The sequence below is a fragment of the Drosophila teissieri genome, chromosome 2R (genome assembly GCF_016746235.2).
Source record: "Drosophila teissieri strain GT53w chromosome 2R, Prin_Dtei_1.1, whole genome shotgun sequence".
Taxonomy (NCBI): domain Eukaryota; kingdom Metazoa; phylum Arthropoda; class Insecta; order Diptera; family Drosophilidae; genus Drosophila; species Drosophila teissieri.
This window is the reverse complement of record NC_053030.1, coordinates 18,717,266-18,731,960: the sequence shown is the minus strand read 5'-3', so window position 1 is coordinate 18,731,960 and position 14,695 is coordinate 18,717,266. Positions and strand designations below refer to the sequence as shown.

The 14,695-nt window shown below is 42.7% G+C and overlaps 2 protein-coding genes across 2 annotated transcripts; both read left to right on the top strand.

Annotated features, from left to right (window-relative positions):
• Nucleotides 1-7,584: 7,584 nt before the first annotated feature.
• On the top strand, nt 7,585-10,253 carry LOC122614073. Its single transcript, XM_043788544.1, has 4 exons — nt 7,585-8,430; nt 9,306-9,466; nt 9,540-9,712; nt 9,771-10,253. The coding sequence occupies exons 1-4, from the start codon at nt 8,424-8,426 to the stop codon at nt 10,189-10,191; spliced, it is 762 nt and encodes a 253-aa protein (XP_043644479.1). The 5' UTR covers nt 7,585-8,423; the 3' UTR covers nt 10,192-10,253.
• A 3,153-nt stretch (nt 10,254-13,406) lies between these two features.
• On the top strand, nt 13,407-14,678 carry LOC122614181. Its single transcript, XM_043788702.1, has 2 exons — nt 13,407-13,566; nt 13,616-14,678. Exons 1-2 carry the CDS (start codon nt 13,513-13,515, stop codon nt 14,492-14,494), a joined length of 933 nt encoding a protein of 310 aa, XP_043644637.1. The 5' UTR covers nt 13,407-13,512; the 3' UTR covers nt 14,495-14,678.
• The last annotated feature ends 17 nt before the right edge of the window (nt 14,679-14,695 follow it).

Here is a 14,695-nt window from a genome sequence, read left to right as displayed (position 1 = left end):
TCTAATTTCCAAAGCCATGCCAGACCAAGGACTTGCGTCTCCTTTGCGGCCTTTAGAAATGCTCGTCGTTTAGCAGCACCTTTAATTTTGCACTTTACGCAAGACTGAGGCAACTTTTTCGTCTGATTTCTTGCCTTTTTTTACCATTTTGCTCTATTTTCAGTCGTTACACAACCATTTGGAGCTTTCATCAATTAGCTCCTTGAAAGCAGAAAAAAAGGTGGCAAACGTTGAGTAGCTTTTAGTGTCGTAAGACTGTCAGAAGAAGGCTTATCCCAAAAAAAAAAAAAATGCTGCCTTCTTTTTTTGAAAGCTGTGCTGGCGAAACTAATCTTCGGGCACAGTTTGGTAAATCGCATTTTCAAGTGGATGAAAATGAGTGAAATGGACTGTAAAGTGCGAAAGCAGCAGATGTTCATTTGCGAGATGTAAATTTCACACTATTTTGAATGAGCATTTGACCTGCATCTGAAAAATGCTTTCGACAGTCAATTAAACCTCAAAAATACAATACTGTTTGTCCAATAGAAAGCATTTTAACATAAGATTTCACTGTATTATTTAGGTCACTTCATAGGGGACATCACATTAAGTATACATCACATAGCAAAAGCCACTAGACCCGCATATAATTCAAATTCAAATAGTCAAGAGAATATTGGCAACTTACCTGTAGGTTTTCATTTTCTACAGTGGCAAAAGGACACATTGATATAAATCAGGCTTCTCTACATACATATTTATCTGTTTATCTTGCGAAATAAATTACCCAATTTCAGAAAATTGGTTTTTATGGCTTACTTCGAGAAATGTATTTATTAGCTGTTGGTATTTTCAAACAGAGTTATGCAAATGGAATTCAAATCACATCTGAGTGCAGAAACAGTGCACAAAATAAATGCTTTTCGGCATAAATTTAATTCTTCTCACATTGCTCCACATAAACAAGTTAATATCAATGTCAAAGTCGCAAAATGTAATGTCATCAAGCCGGGGATTTTGGTTGATAAATGGTGAGATAATTATCTAAAACAGAATTACGAAGGCAAACAAAAAATGCTTCTATCCAATGTTGTCAACGAGCATCTGTATGTGCATATATTGGCCTTAAAATGTCGGCATGCGAATCCACTCATAAAGGTGGCGAAATGAAAAACAAAAAAAATTAATTCGATAATTAAACACAGTGCGCTCATCGTTTTAATCTCTGCGCACATTTTGCATATTAATCACTTAATTAGGTTAACATTATTAAAATAAACACGCCTGTCTCTCTGCTGCTTTTGCCTGCGTATTTATCAGGCAAACACACAAGAGCACATACGCACACACATATCAGGTGACACAGGTGCTTGAAATGGTGGGCTTAAAGGCTCATTTAAGCCCTCTCTGCATGTGTGCGCTCATTGGGCCAACTATTCGTGCAGCCACCTAGCGGCCGCTTGATGTACTCCTGAAAGGACTGCTGCACGGAGAACAAATTTATTCATTTAAAAACCATGAATGAATGCCAAATAAAAATCATTTTCAAATATAAACACATTTTTAAGAAGACCAAATATGTTTGTTTTTTTGGTTACAATACATTTTTATATTAAAAATAAATATTAATAATTTTTATAACTTTATAGATTGAGAATTATATTAGTAATAAACTTTAACTGTGAACATGCCAGGAATGCCAACGATTAGATACGGGAAATTCATACGACAGTCAAATAAACGCGGACTGCAGCCGCAAAGGAATGTGTGTGTGTGTATCCTTATCACACAGCACATAAATAATATTTATTGTTCTTTATGGGGCAGCTCAAAGGGCCGCGAAGATGCCAACCCCACGGCCTAGTGTCAGTTGGGAAACATTCAAGTGTTTCAAATATTTTTTAACAGCTTTCCCCCCGACTCTTATGCGAGTATACACACCCACACACACACTTTGGCCCGGAAAATGTCTTCATTGCGCTTTAATGAAATACGTAAGGGAAAAGCGGCGGGTTGACAGCGGCGGGGGGTGGGGGGTTTTGAGGGGATTCCCCGTTTGCTCTGCTTATTTGCACTTTAAATTGCGCACAAAAGTATGCTACAGCCTTCATAATAAAGACAATTTATGTGCCGCTTACCTTTTGCGTTCCTTTTAGCAAACATTTCTCTGTCAGAACTTTGCGATTAAGTAATTCCAAAAGTTGTTTGTTCAAAATTACTCAAGTTCATGGAATGTGTTTGCTAGTAATATTTTAAATTGAGCGACACTGTCATTTGATATATTCGGGCCATGAGCCCTGTGTCTTTGCCCAAACTTTTGAGCAAACCTGCCCTGGAAGTAAGGTTCATCCCGCCGCAAAGAGACATCAATCAACTTAAGCATCAATCATCTCGAAGTTCCGCCGGCAGAAGGTGAGTGACGAATGCCGTGGGGATCCTGGGCAGCTCCTGGATTGCTAGGTGTCAACAGCGGAAATTCCATTTAGATGGCATAATTGTTTAAAGTGTTACTAGGTAAATGCAAGTGTTTCGATTTGATTTCATTATTGCTCATTTGACAACCGTTTTAAATAGTTAAATGTGAGTTGGAAGGAGTCGAAGCTTGTATGTACGCTTATTAACAGGATTTTCTAAAATAACTGACTTATTAAAACAGCAAGTTGCTTTAAAAAGCCAAAGTAACAAAACAACCTACGGAAAAATATGTCAACTCATTTCGAGGTGTGGGGCTTATAATTGTCGCTTGAAACTGAGCACTTCAGCTCTTTTACAATGGATGATTTGCTAATTTGAAATTGCAAAGTTTTAAAAAGAAAACAAAAAGAGTCAATTAATTATTTTCAAGGGTTACTTTAAATTTGGGTGTGTTTTCACTGGTTATTTCTGTATACACCCCTTGAATGATTTTCGTTTAAATTGAAAATTCACATTTCTATAATTTATTTCGCACAGCTCCCAAATGGTTCGTTTTCTGAATCCCTAGGCCTTCTGTTTTTCCGCGTACGCGCTCTATTGAAATGGTATTCTCCGCCTGCAGCCACTGGCCCATGTGGACATGTGAAACTACCAGGAGCTCCCGATGCTGGAGGCTGCCCACTGCGAGATCGCGATGGGGGTGCATCCATATTCCAGGACTCCCCACTGACCGCCGGCAGCTTTCCAATGTGCCACACCAACACCTGTTTTTTTGGTGCTATGCTAGTGGAAACTGGCAGCTGTTTTATTCATAGCAATCGCTGTGCCATTGTGAATGGCACCTGTTTCCTAATTCTCATAATTCTTATTTAAAAAACCATTAACATTGTTTTAATACGTTCCAATTGGTTTACTTCTCTTACATCATGTCTCTCATTTCAATTGATTTCCTAGCTTGACAATTTGAATTGAGCATTTAATAAATCTTAGATGTCCGGGTCAGAGATGGAAACCGCAGAGGATTTCCTATTAAGGCTCATGCCGACGGAAGCGGAAGCCAGGCCTCCTGGTGGTCAACGAGACGGTGCTGGTGGAGCACTTGCCTAGTTTGAATGGCGGTTACGCCTACTGGCAGGGGGCAATGTTGCAGCAACGACGGATGTGCCACCCACGATTTCAACTTGCCACAAAGCTCTGCAGCTCACTCTAAATATGTGTTTGGATTGTTGTGGCAAAATTAATACAACTTGTAACTTTTTATGCGATTGGGAGCCTAATGGTACTTGCACTTATTGAGGATATCCGGAAAAACTTCACTCACCCTCTGGGGCGGAGCATCCATATTCGAGCGTAACTCATTTGGCTTAACTTTTGTCTGGAGAACTTCTCGAAGTAAATCGAAAGGCGGCACGGAGAGTCGATGGGCAATTGAAAACATATCGACGACTGGGTAAATAGAAAATTCAATTTGAAACGATTGCTTACTAGATAACGAAAGCCTGCCTCTGCCTGCCTTTCTGCCTGCCTGCCAGTCAGTCTGCCATACACTTTTGGGCCAGCCTTCAGCAGAACTTTCCACAGGCAATCCACATAGCATACGCTGCTCGTCCTCATTCCAATCCTGTCAGATTCCCCCACCCAAAAACCAAGCGCACCCAATCCCAGCCCATGGTTCCTGCCCACTCAGCAAGTTGGCCACAAACAAACTTCCTGTATCGATGGTAACACTCACGTACCGTTATCGCCCAGCCCCCGGGCCAATATCTAAGTGAAAACACAGATCAACAGTACGACAATCAGCAGTGAAACAGGCCCAAGCCCCGCAGACCCCACAGACGCACATCCGCAGTCAGGAACGTATTCCCATTCCCACTTCCACTTCCACTGCTACTGCCACTGCCACATCCACATTCACTCCGTTTCCAATCCCAAAACTCTCACCTGCAACGTAGGCAACATCACACAAGGCAAAGGCAAAGACAAGGACGAAGGCCCCAAGGCAGCTGCACCGGGGAAAAACCAGATCTGCCAAAACTAAATAAAATTGAATCCAGGATCTGGTAAACAAATAGCTTGACCTTGCAAATGAATTAAAAAGAAGTCTGAATGTATAATCCAGTTGATTGAAGTCTGTTTAAATTCGATGGGATAATAATTTTTTACTTTTTAACACCTTTTCATAGATGTGTCCTTTATATAACATGGTACTTATCTTTATTTTAAATCAAGTTTCACCCTACTATTTCTTCTCAGATATTTAACAAGTGCATAGGCCTTTTGGCATTTTTCTTAGTGTGCTTACCACACTCCTCCACAAAATGGCAGGCAGGCTACAAATTGTATGCTCCATCTCGTCGCTGCCTTTTCCTCTTGGAAACCCAAGCCACCCACATCCTTGGAGCACTTTGATTGGTTGGAGGCGTTGTGGGCCCCCTTCCCTTGTTCTTGCACGTATTACGGCCAGTTGCATTTCTTGGATTGCATTTAAGCAACATTTATGCATTTTTAATGTGACAGCTGAAATGATGAGACGGCAGCCTAGGATTCCAATTCCTCCCTTCGCTTCTTTCTGCTGACAGCGTGTGTGTGGACTTGTACAATGTATGTACATATGTATGCACATTCACCTGTCCCAGTATGCCGCACCATTTTGACCCCATGGCTTATGCATTTTGCAGTGTCAAGAAAGTTTCACTCTCGTTTCACTGAGGCCAACAAAACCGACAATTCCAGTAAATCATTAGATAATGTGCCGGGGATTTGCGTGGGCTCAGCACATCATGCATGAAATATTGGTAGGATAATGCATTTTTTTTTCGTCAAGGAAACTAGTCCAGAAACATAGTAGAAATTTTCTTTTGGAAAACTATAAATTCATTTGTGTAGCGTTGCAGTGTCCTCATCGAAACGAGCATAGATAACTTTAAAATATAATTGAAAAACGTTTAAAAAAAGGGGAAAATGTTCTGGCCAGGCAGCAGCTGCTTTTGCACGTTTGGATTAGCATAAAGTGGCATGGCCACCAGCTAGCACCAATAATGGGCCACATTGGGCCACATCCAAATGAGAGCCCAACCACAATTGACTGCCAACTAGGCGCGCGCATAATCATTGCAATTTTGTATGATTTCCATCCCCCTGCCCCTCGTTGCATTCAACCGCATCGCCACCGCGACTCCAATCGTCGCACTCGAATGGCAAATGCCACGCGGCGACCGCAAAAAGCAACGGACGCACTTACGTCCTGTATCGACACTGGCTTTTGCCGGCACCGAAGTCCTTAATCCGCTGCCTGTAAGTATGCAATGCTTTTCGTACCCATCACATGAAATATCTTCACCTTTATACACAGATTTCAATTCTTAGGGTACCATGCAGTTGCGACGGTTGCTTCTCAGTTTTAGAAATGTATTTTGTTATAAATATGTAGAAAACGTTCCATTGTGGCTATTTTAAAAGACCTTCTATGGCTGCTATTTCTATTTACTATTTATTTGCAGCACCAACAAGTCTACTCAACGGATTAATGGGTATTCCAGGATCAGGCACTCGACCATAAGGTCGCTTGGTCGTTGTGAAATGGAAAACAGGAGCAACAGCAGCAACAACAGCAGCAGCAGCACCAACTGCAAGTGCAACGTTGGTGTTTATTAGCATGATTAACCCCGCCGCATTGCCGCACAAATTGCGAACGCATTGAATTTAGGTCAGCGGGCGGATAATGAGGAGGGGGAGGGGTGGGGTGGCTGACATCGGATTGGGGGCGTGTTGGCGGTGGGTGGGTGGAAAATGTCAGAGCATCTTGTAATTTGATTTCGCCGTCATCCTGGCAATCGGCGACGCTGTTTGTTCGCTGTTGGTTATTGGCCTGACATTTTCCTGATTGCGATGGCCAACAAAGGATGGCCAATGCAGCGCCAATTTGAGTGGCTCAAAGAAATGTACACCTCGAATGTTAAAGGTTCGAGCCTAATTAGATTTCGATGCACTTAACAAATAGAGAGAGAGAGAGAGAGGTAGAGAAAGAGAAAAAGCGATGGAGGTAGTCACGCATTCGGGGCGAAAACAAAAAGCCAAAAGGCTTGTCACACTTGGCTTGTTTCGTTTCATTTCCGGTTAACCACAACCGGCGTAATAAGCGGCACTTCCGCTCCGGAATGGACTTGAACTGTTTTGTTTTCGGCGCTACCATTGTTGGTCCTGCAGATCCTGTTTTTATTGTGAGTCAAATTTCGGTTCTAGGCAGAAGACAGGAGCTTCAGCTTGAGCTTGAGCATCACCAGGATGCTCTCACTTCCGGCTGCTTCAATAGGCACAAACAGAAAAACTTATCGCCACATTACTAATGTTGAATATATACTGTGTATATGGTAAATAACTAATAGTTGAGTTAAGTTTTAATTTAACTTACCCAAAGTTTTCGTAAATAAAAATCTATTTGATGACCAAATCGTATGATATTTTCTCCCTCTGCGCAAATTTTCGTTCTCAGGACATTCTGGTCCTTGCATCTGAATGGCAGTTTTGTTCGCCAGTTCTTTATAGCCCCCTGCGTGCCATGCAAAATGGAGGAGCCAAAAGCTGGAGCTGAATTTTTATTTGCATTTTACTCGATGGCTGTTGCAAGGAGCCATTGTTGCTGTAATTGCCTGTGTAGGACATGGCACTTGGCTAGCCAAAATGAAAGGGCCACGCCTCCGGCAGCAGTGGGATTGTTTGTTTTTGTCGAGTGCCACACAACTGTCCCAGTATTGTGGGCTGCTAACTGAGTTCACCTCCATTTGCCAGCTGCTGCCCGCATGGAGTGCATAAAACAGTCTAATTGTTGACATAATTAACCTGCCCATCGGAGCAGTCTACTGCTGTGTATTGCTTCTTTCATTAACATTGCGCACATCGCCTTTCGAATTTCGAGTGCAGCCAAGGCACGTAAATAATGTGCGACTTCAGTGTAATTGCGTTGCAAGTTTGCGGCAACAATGTGGCAAGTTCCCGACGACTCGGTCCGGAAATGCAGGCGCACTTGAGCAGCACTTCATCCCAGCCACCAGGCACCTAGCTGCGTTATAATGGACCCCACTACCCAAACATACCATATGTTGCACAATCATTTTATTTGCTCGAATTAAGCGGCTCTTGTCGTGAAATGCGCACAGTGACTGCGAATAAAAATTGCCGGATGAAACTTAAGAAATTCAGAAGACTGTGATGCTAGTTTGGAATTTTTAATTCTATGCTCCATTGCTTTTTAGAAAAAATAGCAGTTTTGAAAATGAAATATTTCAGTGTTTACTGCTCTCAAATTGTGGCATGAAATTATCTTCATGTGCCTTGATTTTAGTTATTGGGAAGTGTGGCAGACTTAGTTGCAAAAATTCCAAAGAAAATCAGCAGCATATGGACATTTCTGTGGTCTTCGAGTTGGGTTTGAAAAGTGCTTCCATTCCTGGACGAATTAATTTTACCCACTGTCTCCATGCGGCAGGATGTCTGCCTGGGTTTCTCGTGTGGTTGCAATGCGGTTGTGCATTTGTGCGTGCTGCCGCTGCTGCATTAGCATTCATGTGCGTGTGCGCCATCCGGCAGGTGCAAAAGTGGGAAATTGGAAAAGTCGGTGAGGACCTAAGGTCCTGGCCAAAAAAAAAAAAAGAAAAGTGGTGGCTATGGCCCAAACTGATGACAACGTCGGGGTTAACTGGCAATAATGGCATGCAGCCATTCTGTCGTTTCAGCCATCTCGGAAAGCCGCCGATAAACCGCTTGGAAAATTGTTTAAAAGCGATTGTCTGACTCTGAGACCTTGCGTGTGCATATCCCACATTCATCTAGCTTTTGCCATCATGTTTGCTCAGGTATTTCGAAAATATTTCAAAAGTATGGCGAGCAAAAAGACGTCAGATAGAGAATTGAATTTCATACGGCGATCAGTTGTCGCCGACATTTGCATCCATCAAATTGAGTTTTTTGTAGAGTCAGTTAGTTACCAAATTTGAATTGCTATCCATTGATAGCTAAAAGTTTTCCCAATGGACGGTAAGTGGAGAACAAAATATTCAGTAAGATATTAAATTGTGCAATTTCAAAGTTATAATTTTAATGTAGATTTTGATGAATATGAACCAGCTTGCTTAGTCTTAAACAAAAAGGTGATGAGTTGCTTTTGATAGGAAAACAAAAAACTCTATGTTGCAATTTGTGATATTTGCAGTCATCTATTCTTCAGGGTTAGTTTCCTTAAATGTTTTCCGAAAGCCATCACGCACTGCAAAACACTTTCTACCCACCTTTGTTATCGACACCAATGACAAACCACTTTATGCCCCATTTCCTCTCGACCCTCGAAGCTATTAGACTCGCACAAAAATCCCCCAACTGGGTCAAAGTTCGGGGGGGCAGTCAGTCAGGCAGGCAGGATGGCAGGCCGAATAACAGCGAAATGGAACGAAAAGATTGAAACATTGAAAAAATACGAAATAAGGAAAGTCGTCTAGACATGTGCTAAATGAAATCAAATATCGTACACCGATTCCGCGGCGAACCGTCGACGGTTTAGACATATTGATTTTATATCATCATCGATGGGTGGATACACCATATAGTATATATGTACGAGTATATTCGAATTCGAATTCCATTAAAGCATTTGGTGCGTGCTACGATGCGTGTGCTGCGGTAGCTGTCACGGTTCGACACTTGGCCAATTTTAGCATTTTCGGTTACAACTTTCAGTCTTCCAACGGCTTTCCTCCAATATGCGTGCCCAAAGACCAAATGCACAGGAGCGCGAAAAACTGCGTCGCCAGCGATCCGAAACTAGACTCGTTGTCGCCGGTTGCAATGATCTAGGTGGAGATCTTCCTGGTTTCAAAATTCAAGTTGCTAATATCGTAAAATCTGCCGTTTTGCAGGTTTCGAGTATGTGGTCAATCCACCAGTATGGCCGAAGGTCGGATTTCTCAGGAAAATCCGTCGCGACTCGAGCGGAAATTTCTGTAGGGACAGCTACACCACAAAGGTTCCATCGGTTGCTCCTAATTCCTATGACGTGGCCAAACCCATGGGATTTAAGGTAGGACTCCCTTTTAAAGTAATCTTAATACAAAACATAATTCATTTCAATAGTTATTATTATATTATTACAGTACCCATCAAAAGCCGGATTTTCTGCTTTGGCCAACAAGATGCCACGACTACCACCCTTTCGAGAACTGGGATATCCCCCTATTGGATCCTACGCTACCGACTTCCCCGGCACTCAGTACTACTTCACCTTCAACAAGCAGATTGTGCGGGAACAAAAATGGGTGACACCCGGGTAAGAATCCTGCAGCGTTGTTAAAGAGTGGTGAACATATTATGAGTGTATTTTCCAGGCCGTCCACCTATACGCACCACCTCAAATATCCCGACTGGGATGTGGAGACTGCTTTCGGATCCAGACGCATCATCTGGCCGTCGGTGGCGATCTTTTGCAGTCCCACAAATATTGTCAAATGCTCGAGCTGTGGCGAAAAGCCAGTGGGTGACTATTTCCACAACTTTGGCAATGATGCGGACATGTGCCGACAGTGCATGCATGTCGAGGTGGCGGCGATCAAGAAGTGCAACCTCCAGGTGACGGAGCGGTACAGTCGGCAGCAGAGGATCAAGCAGTTCGTACCCGCCAGGTACTGCGGATTCTTTCACAATCACAACCAAACTACGGCCACAATTGAACGGGACTCGCGAAAAGTGTTGCGGCAAAAGATACGCGTGGAAAATTACCTGTATCGCCTGAATGCAAAGATCGAGTAGATATAGATACCAATGCTTATTGTTTTTAATAAATATTCGTATATGAATCGGCAAAAAACAGATACCCATTACTGTCAAATATCTAGCTTTTATAGTTCCTGAGATCTACACGGACGGACAAACGGACAGGCGGACGGACATACGGACAGATGGACGGACACGGCCAGATCGATTCGCTATTGATTCTGATCAAGAATCTAAATACTTTATTTGGGCGGAAACTCTTCCTTCTACCTATTAAATACCTTTCAACGAATCTAGTAAATTGTTTTAATCTACAAGTAACGAGTAGAAAAGCGTATATATTACAGTTGCAACTTGCATGTTATCTTTGGGTGTTCCGTTCGAATTCAATTAGAGCAAAACGATTACAATAACAATGTGGAAAACTATAGACAAGTTTATTCTTTGTTTAGCGCACTAATTCTGCGAACATTATTCTTTGTTTTCCTCACAGCGGATGCCAGCAGTGACTATACGGAACATTTTAATCGCATTTCCGCCACTCGGTTTCCTCCTCCTGCCTCCTCGGTGTCTCTGTGTATATTCCCACTTCCGGTCGAGCTGGAGGATTTAGCAACCCACATAAGTCGAAACAGAAACGGTGGCACAGACAGCAACGTCCAACGTCCTTGGCCACAATGCAACAATGGCTGCTGCTGCTGGCTGGCTGGCTGGCCATTGGCAGCCATAACGAACATTATGGCATGGCGGCCATGCTGCCATGGCCCTGTCAATGCAGAATGGGATTTGCGCCGTTTGCTTGTTTTGCATTTGGCCAACAGCAGCAGCAAACTGGCCACGCCTTTGGGCCATGAGTTGGTTTTGGCCAACTTTTGGCCATTCCGCACACGCGTTAAATTCCAAATGCGAGTCAGGTGCTCTTTCACCTGGAAAGGGTTGAGCAGCAGGCTGTTACCGGACAGAAAGTTTTGCACGTGGCACTCCCACATTGGCAGGACACTTCCTGGCTTGCGATTTCGGGCACATATCAGCATCTATTTAAAATGCATGTGCAAACTTAAGACGGTTCTTTAAATTGAAATTTATACTGGCAAATACGCACTTGGCTAGGGAACAGTGAAAAAATAGATGTAGAAATCATATCTTTATTTTTTCAGAATCATTTCAAAACAAATCATAACAATAATAGATCTTATACTAAAGATAAATGCAAATCTGGAGAATATACTTTTAAATTCAGCATAACTAGAAAAATTTGTTATTTATTTATTATAAATAAATTATGTTCTAGTTGCAACACCGCCTTAAAACGATTAAACGCAAAGCAATGAATTGTAAATTGCAATTAAATATTGACAAAACTGCAGACAGTTGACGAATTGATGCACCAGCTTAAAAGACCAGCGTCTCATCAGTTTTTGCCAAATGTTCAAAGCTTGAGGAATTTGTGCAATCACAAGTCTGCTGAAGGAAAGCATTTCTATTTCATGTACTGGCAAACCACTGAATGTAGATCGATTGCCAAACAAAAAAGAACAGCCACTGTGATATAAATTGTGAGAGTTGCGAACTACATCATCAGCAACCGTTCCCTTCTTTTTGAACAATTTTCAATTTTCGCACTGAGGTGACACAAATGCGTGCCACAAATGACAAATCGTTGGAATTGGCCGTGCAACCAAAAAGAACAGCCACTGTGATATAGAAGTTTCTCAATAATATATCAGCAGCAGCGGTTCCCTGGGGTTAAAAACGGCATGGTTATTTGTGAGCAAAAAAAATAAAGCAACAAATTATTGATGATGTTAGGCACTTTAGGTACAAAAAGAACAGCCACTGTGATATAGATATTTGTTATTAACTTACAGCACAGCAACTATTCCCTCTACTTTAAAGGCTGTGATTAAACTTAGTAGGCTGCCAACTTTGGCTTTCATTTCCCTTGATGAGTTGTGGACTTTGTACATGCGTTATAAAGGAAAATCACTGTGATATGTTAGGGAATAACGCATATCACAACGATCGTTCCTTTTAGCGAATGGCCCATTAAATTGGGGAAACACTTAATTTGATTTCTAGACTCGTAATGGGGCTGCTAATGCCACAACGAACTTCAATGGTTGTCTAGCTTTATGATCAGAGAAGTCACCTAAGGCTGGACGACCAAAGAAACTAATTGCAACTGCCCCAGTATTTGTATATTTTCACTTGCCACCTCACTGAGCATGTTGAATATTTTAAAATTATAGCACGAGTGTTCGGTCTAGTCACTTTGCTTGATCGAAACCTCTTTTGAAAAAGAGACCATACCGACATTCGCCATTCAATTTTAAAACTGGAGTGTTACTCTTTTCTTACACTTCTTTCTTTGCATTACTGTTGATGTGGCCAAGATCTTGAGACACACTTTGCCCAGTGATGTGAGTTAGAAACATAACTGCACAAGATGCATCCCAGGATCAGGACCTTTGGTGGCTCACACTTGGCTGCTGGTCGTCGTTTCGGGATTATAGGACAAACTTTACCCAGTGCTGGCTAGGAAATTGGCAAAACCGAACAAGGTTTGTCGTATAATTGCTGTTCCAAACTTTGATACTTTGCTTTTCACTGCTGGATCCTCACACTTTGAAGATGCGTTGGTAACTGATGACTTCCTTGCCGCTGGCCAGATCTTTTATACCCGCTTTCTTGGCCCATAGACACCTACCTGGGTGGGTGGCGGGCGTTGTTACCTGGAAGGGTCGGGGCAGTTCCGCGAATTCGCGTCCGGGATCGCGGCGACCTTCGTGAAAATTTTGCAACTTAATCCGTGGCCATAAACGGATTAATGCTACTAGGTTTTCGGGGAAAAACGCGCAGCTGTGTCGCGCATAATTTTCGCAGAATTGCAATTAGGTTTGGCCCAGAAAGGACATGGGATCGCAGATCACCGTCGGGTTACTTTTGGTAGTTAACGTGAACCCAAACGTGTTCCCCGTGTCGTCCCACGAAATCTTAGGTATCACGCAGGATCTGTCAGGAAATGGTCACTAGCTTAAGCTGTACGTGTAGCGACTGTACACACTGTACTTCAGAATGGAATCAGCCCTGAGAAATGGGTGAATATTGAAAAAACCGTTGAAATGATAGTTAACTATAATAGAATCTATTAAAACCAACAGCAAATAGCACCCATATAAACTAAAATTTAAACCATTATTCTTTGGGATCTCGCCCGGTTAGTTTTAGTAATCGAACTTTCTTTGTAATGGAAGTCACTACGGGCTCGTTGTTAAAAACACTTATTTTCTGCATTTGTATAGTTGAATCACACTGTAAGGATAAGAGACATATCTACTCAAGATCACACAGAACACTATGCATTGGTATGGAGTCCTGCAAGGAGTCCTCCTGGCAATAGCATCGATAATCGTGAGTGCATCGAGCCACCAACTACATCACCTATATTATTTCCCAGTAGATTCTATGGGTGCAAGGAGTCGTTGCCTTGCCACTGGCTGCATCCGATCCAGAGTCACTTATGATCGCCCACCTTGGCGATGTTCCGGCGGAGAGAGCTCCAAGGCAAGTCAAACCAGATCAGTTCGATATTTTCAAGATGGATCGGAACTCCAATGACCAAATGCAGCAGAAATCTGACGGCTTCAGAGTATTCGCAAAGAAACTACAGGACGACCATCGTCGTAGGGATGGCTCCAATGCAACCAGTGCGCCACCAATTACGGTGACCAAGGGAAGCATTCCTGCTGCTAAGAAAATCCATAAAAGTGGAATACGACTATTTGCTTCTCCGCAAGAGGCAGAAGCTCCACCTGCCGAAGCAGGAGCTGGAGGGGCAGCTGAGGGAGGAGCTGATGCTGGAGGAGGTGGTAATGAAACAGCCAAAGAGCTGACCGTCAGCGTGGACAAATTTGTTACCAACGAGCATGGGGAGAAGGTGTACAATGCTTGGGGTGTCACCTTCGGTGATCAATTCTTCGACACCCGTTTTGGGCCCGCTAATCATGAAATAGCACGGTTGAAAGTGAATCCGAAACCGGTCACGAACTACTACCCCAAAATGGAGAATCTGACCACAGTCTGCTTGAACAGATCGACCATCTACAACGAGATCAAGATCGAAAAGTGGCTGATGCGCCACGTCTACAGCAGGAAGAAGAAAGTGCGCCCCTTCGTTTCCTCCCTGCGCCAGCAGCTCTACGAGAAGGGGGACTCGGAGCAGTGCCACAATGCGTCCTTCAGTGACTGGTTGGAGTACCAGGAGTGCGCCATTAGACGCAACCAGCGCATGGAGTACTTCATCCCCAAATATCCGCGACACCAACTTGCCATTAACTAAGATCATCCACGATCTCTCTCTATGACTCACTCAATCTGTCCAAATTTCAGTTGGATACTGAATCAATCTTTATCAAAAATCGAGAAAATCTTTGTTATTCGTCTTCTTTCTCTTCATAAAAATGCAAATTCCAAATATTTATTGATTTATGGCTGCAGATATAAATATATTTTATTTTCTTAAACCTTTTCCTTTGTTTAT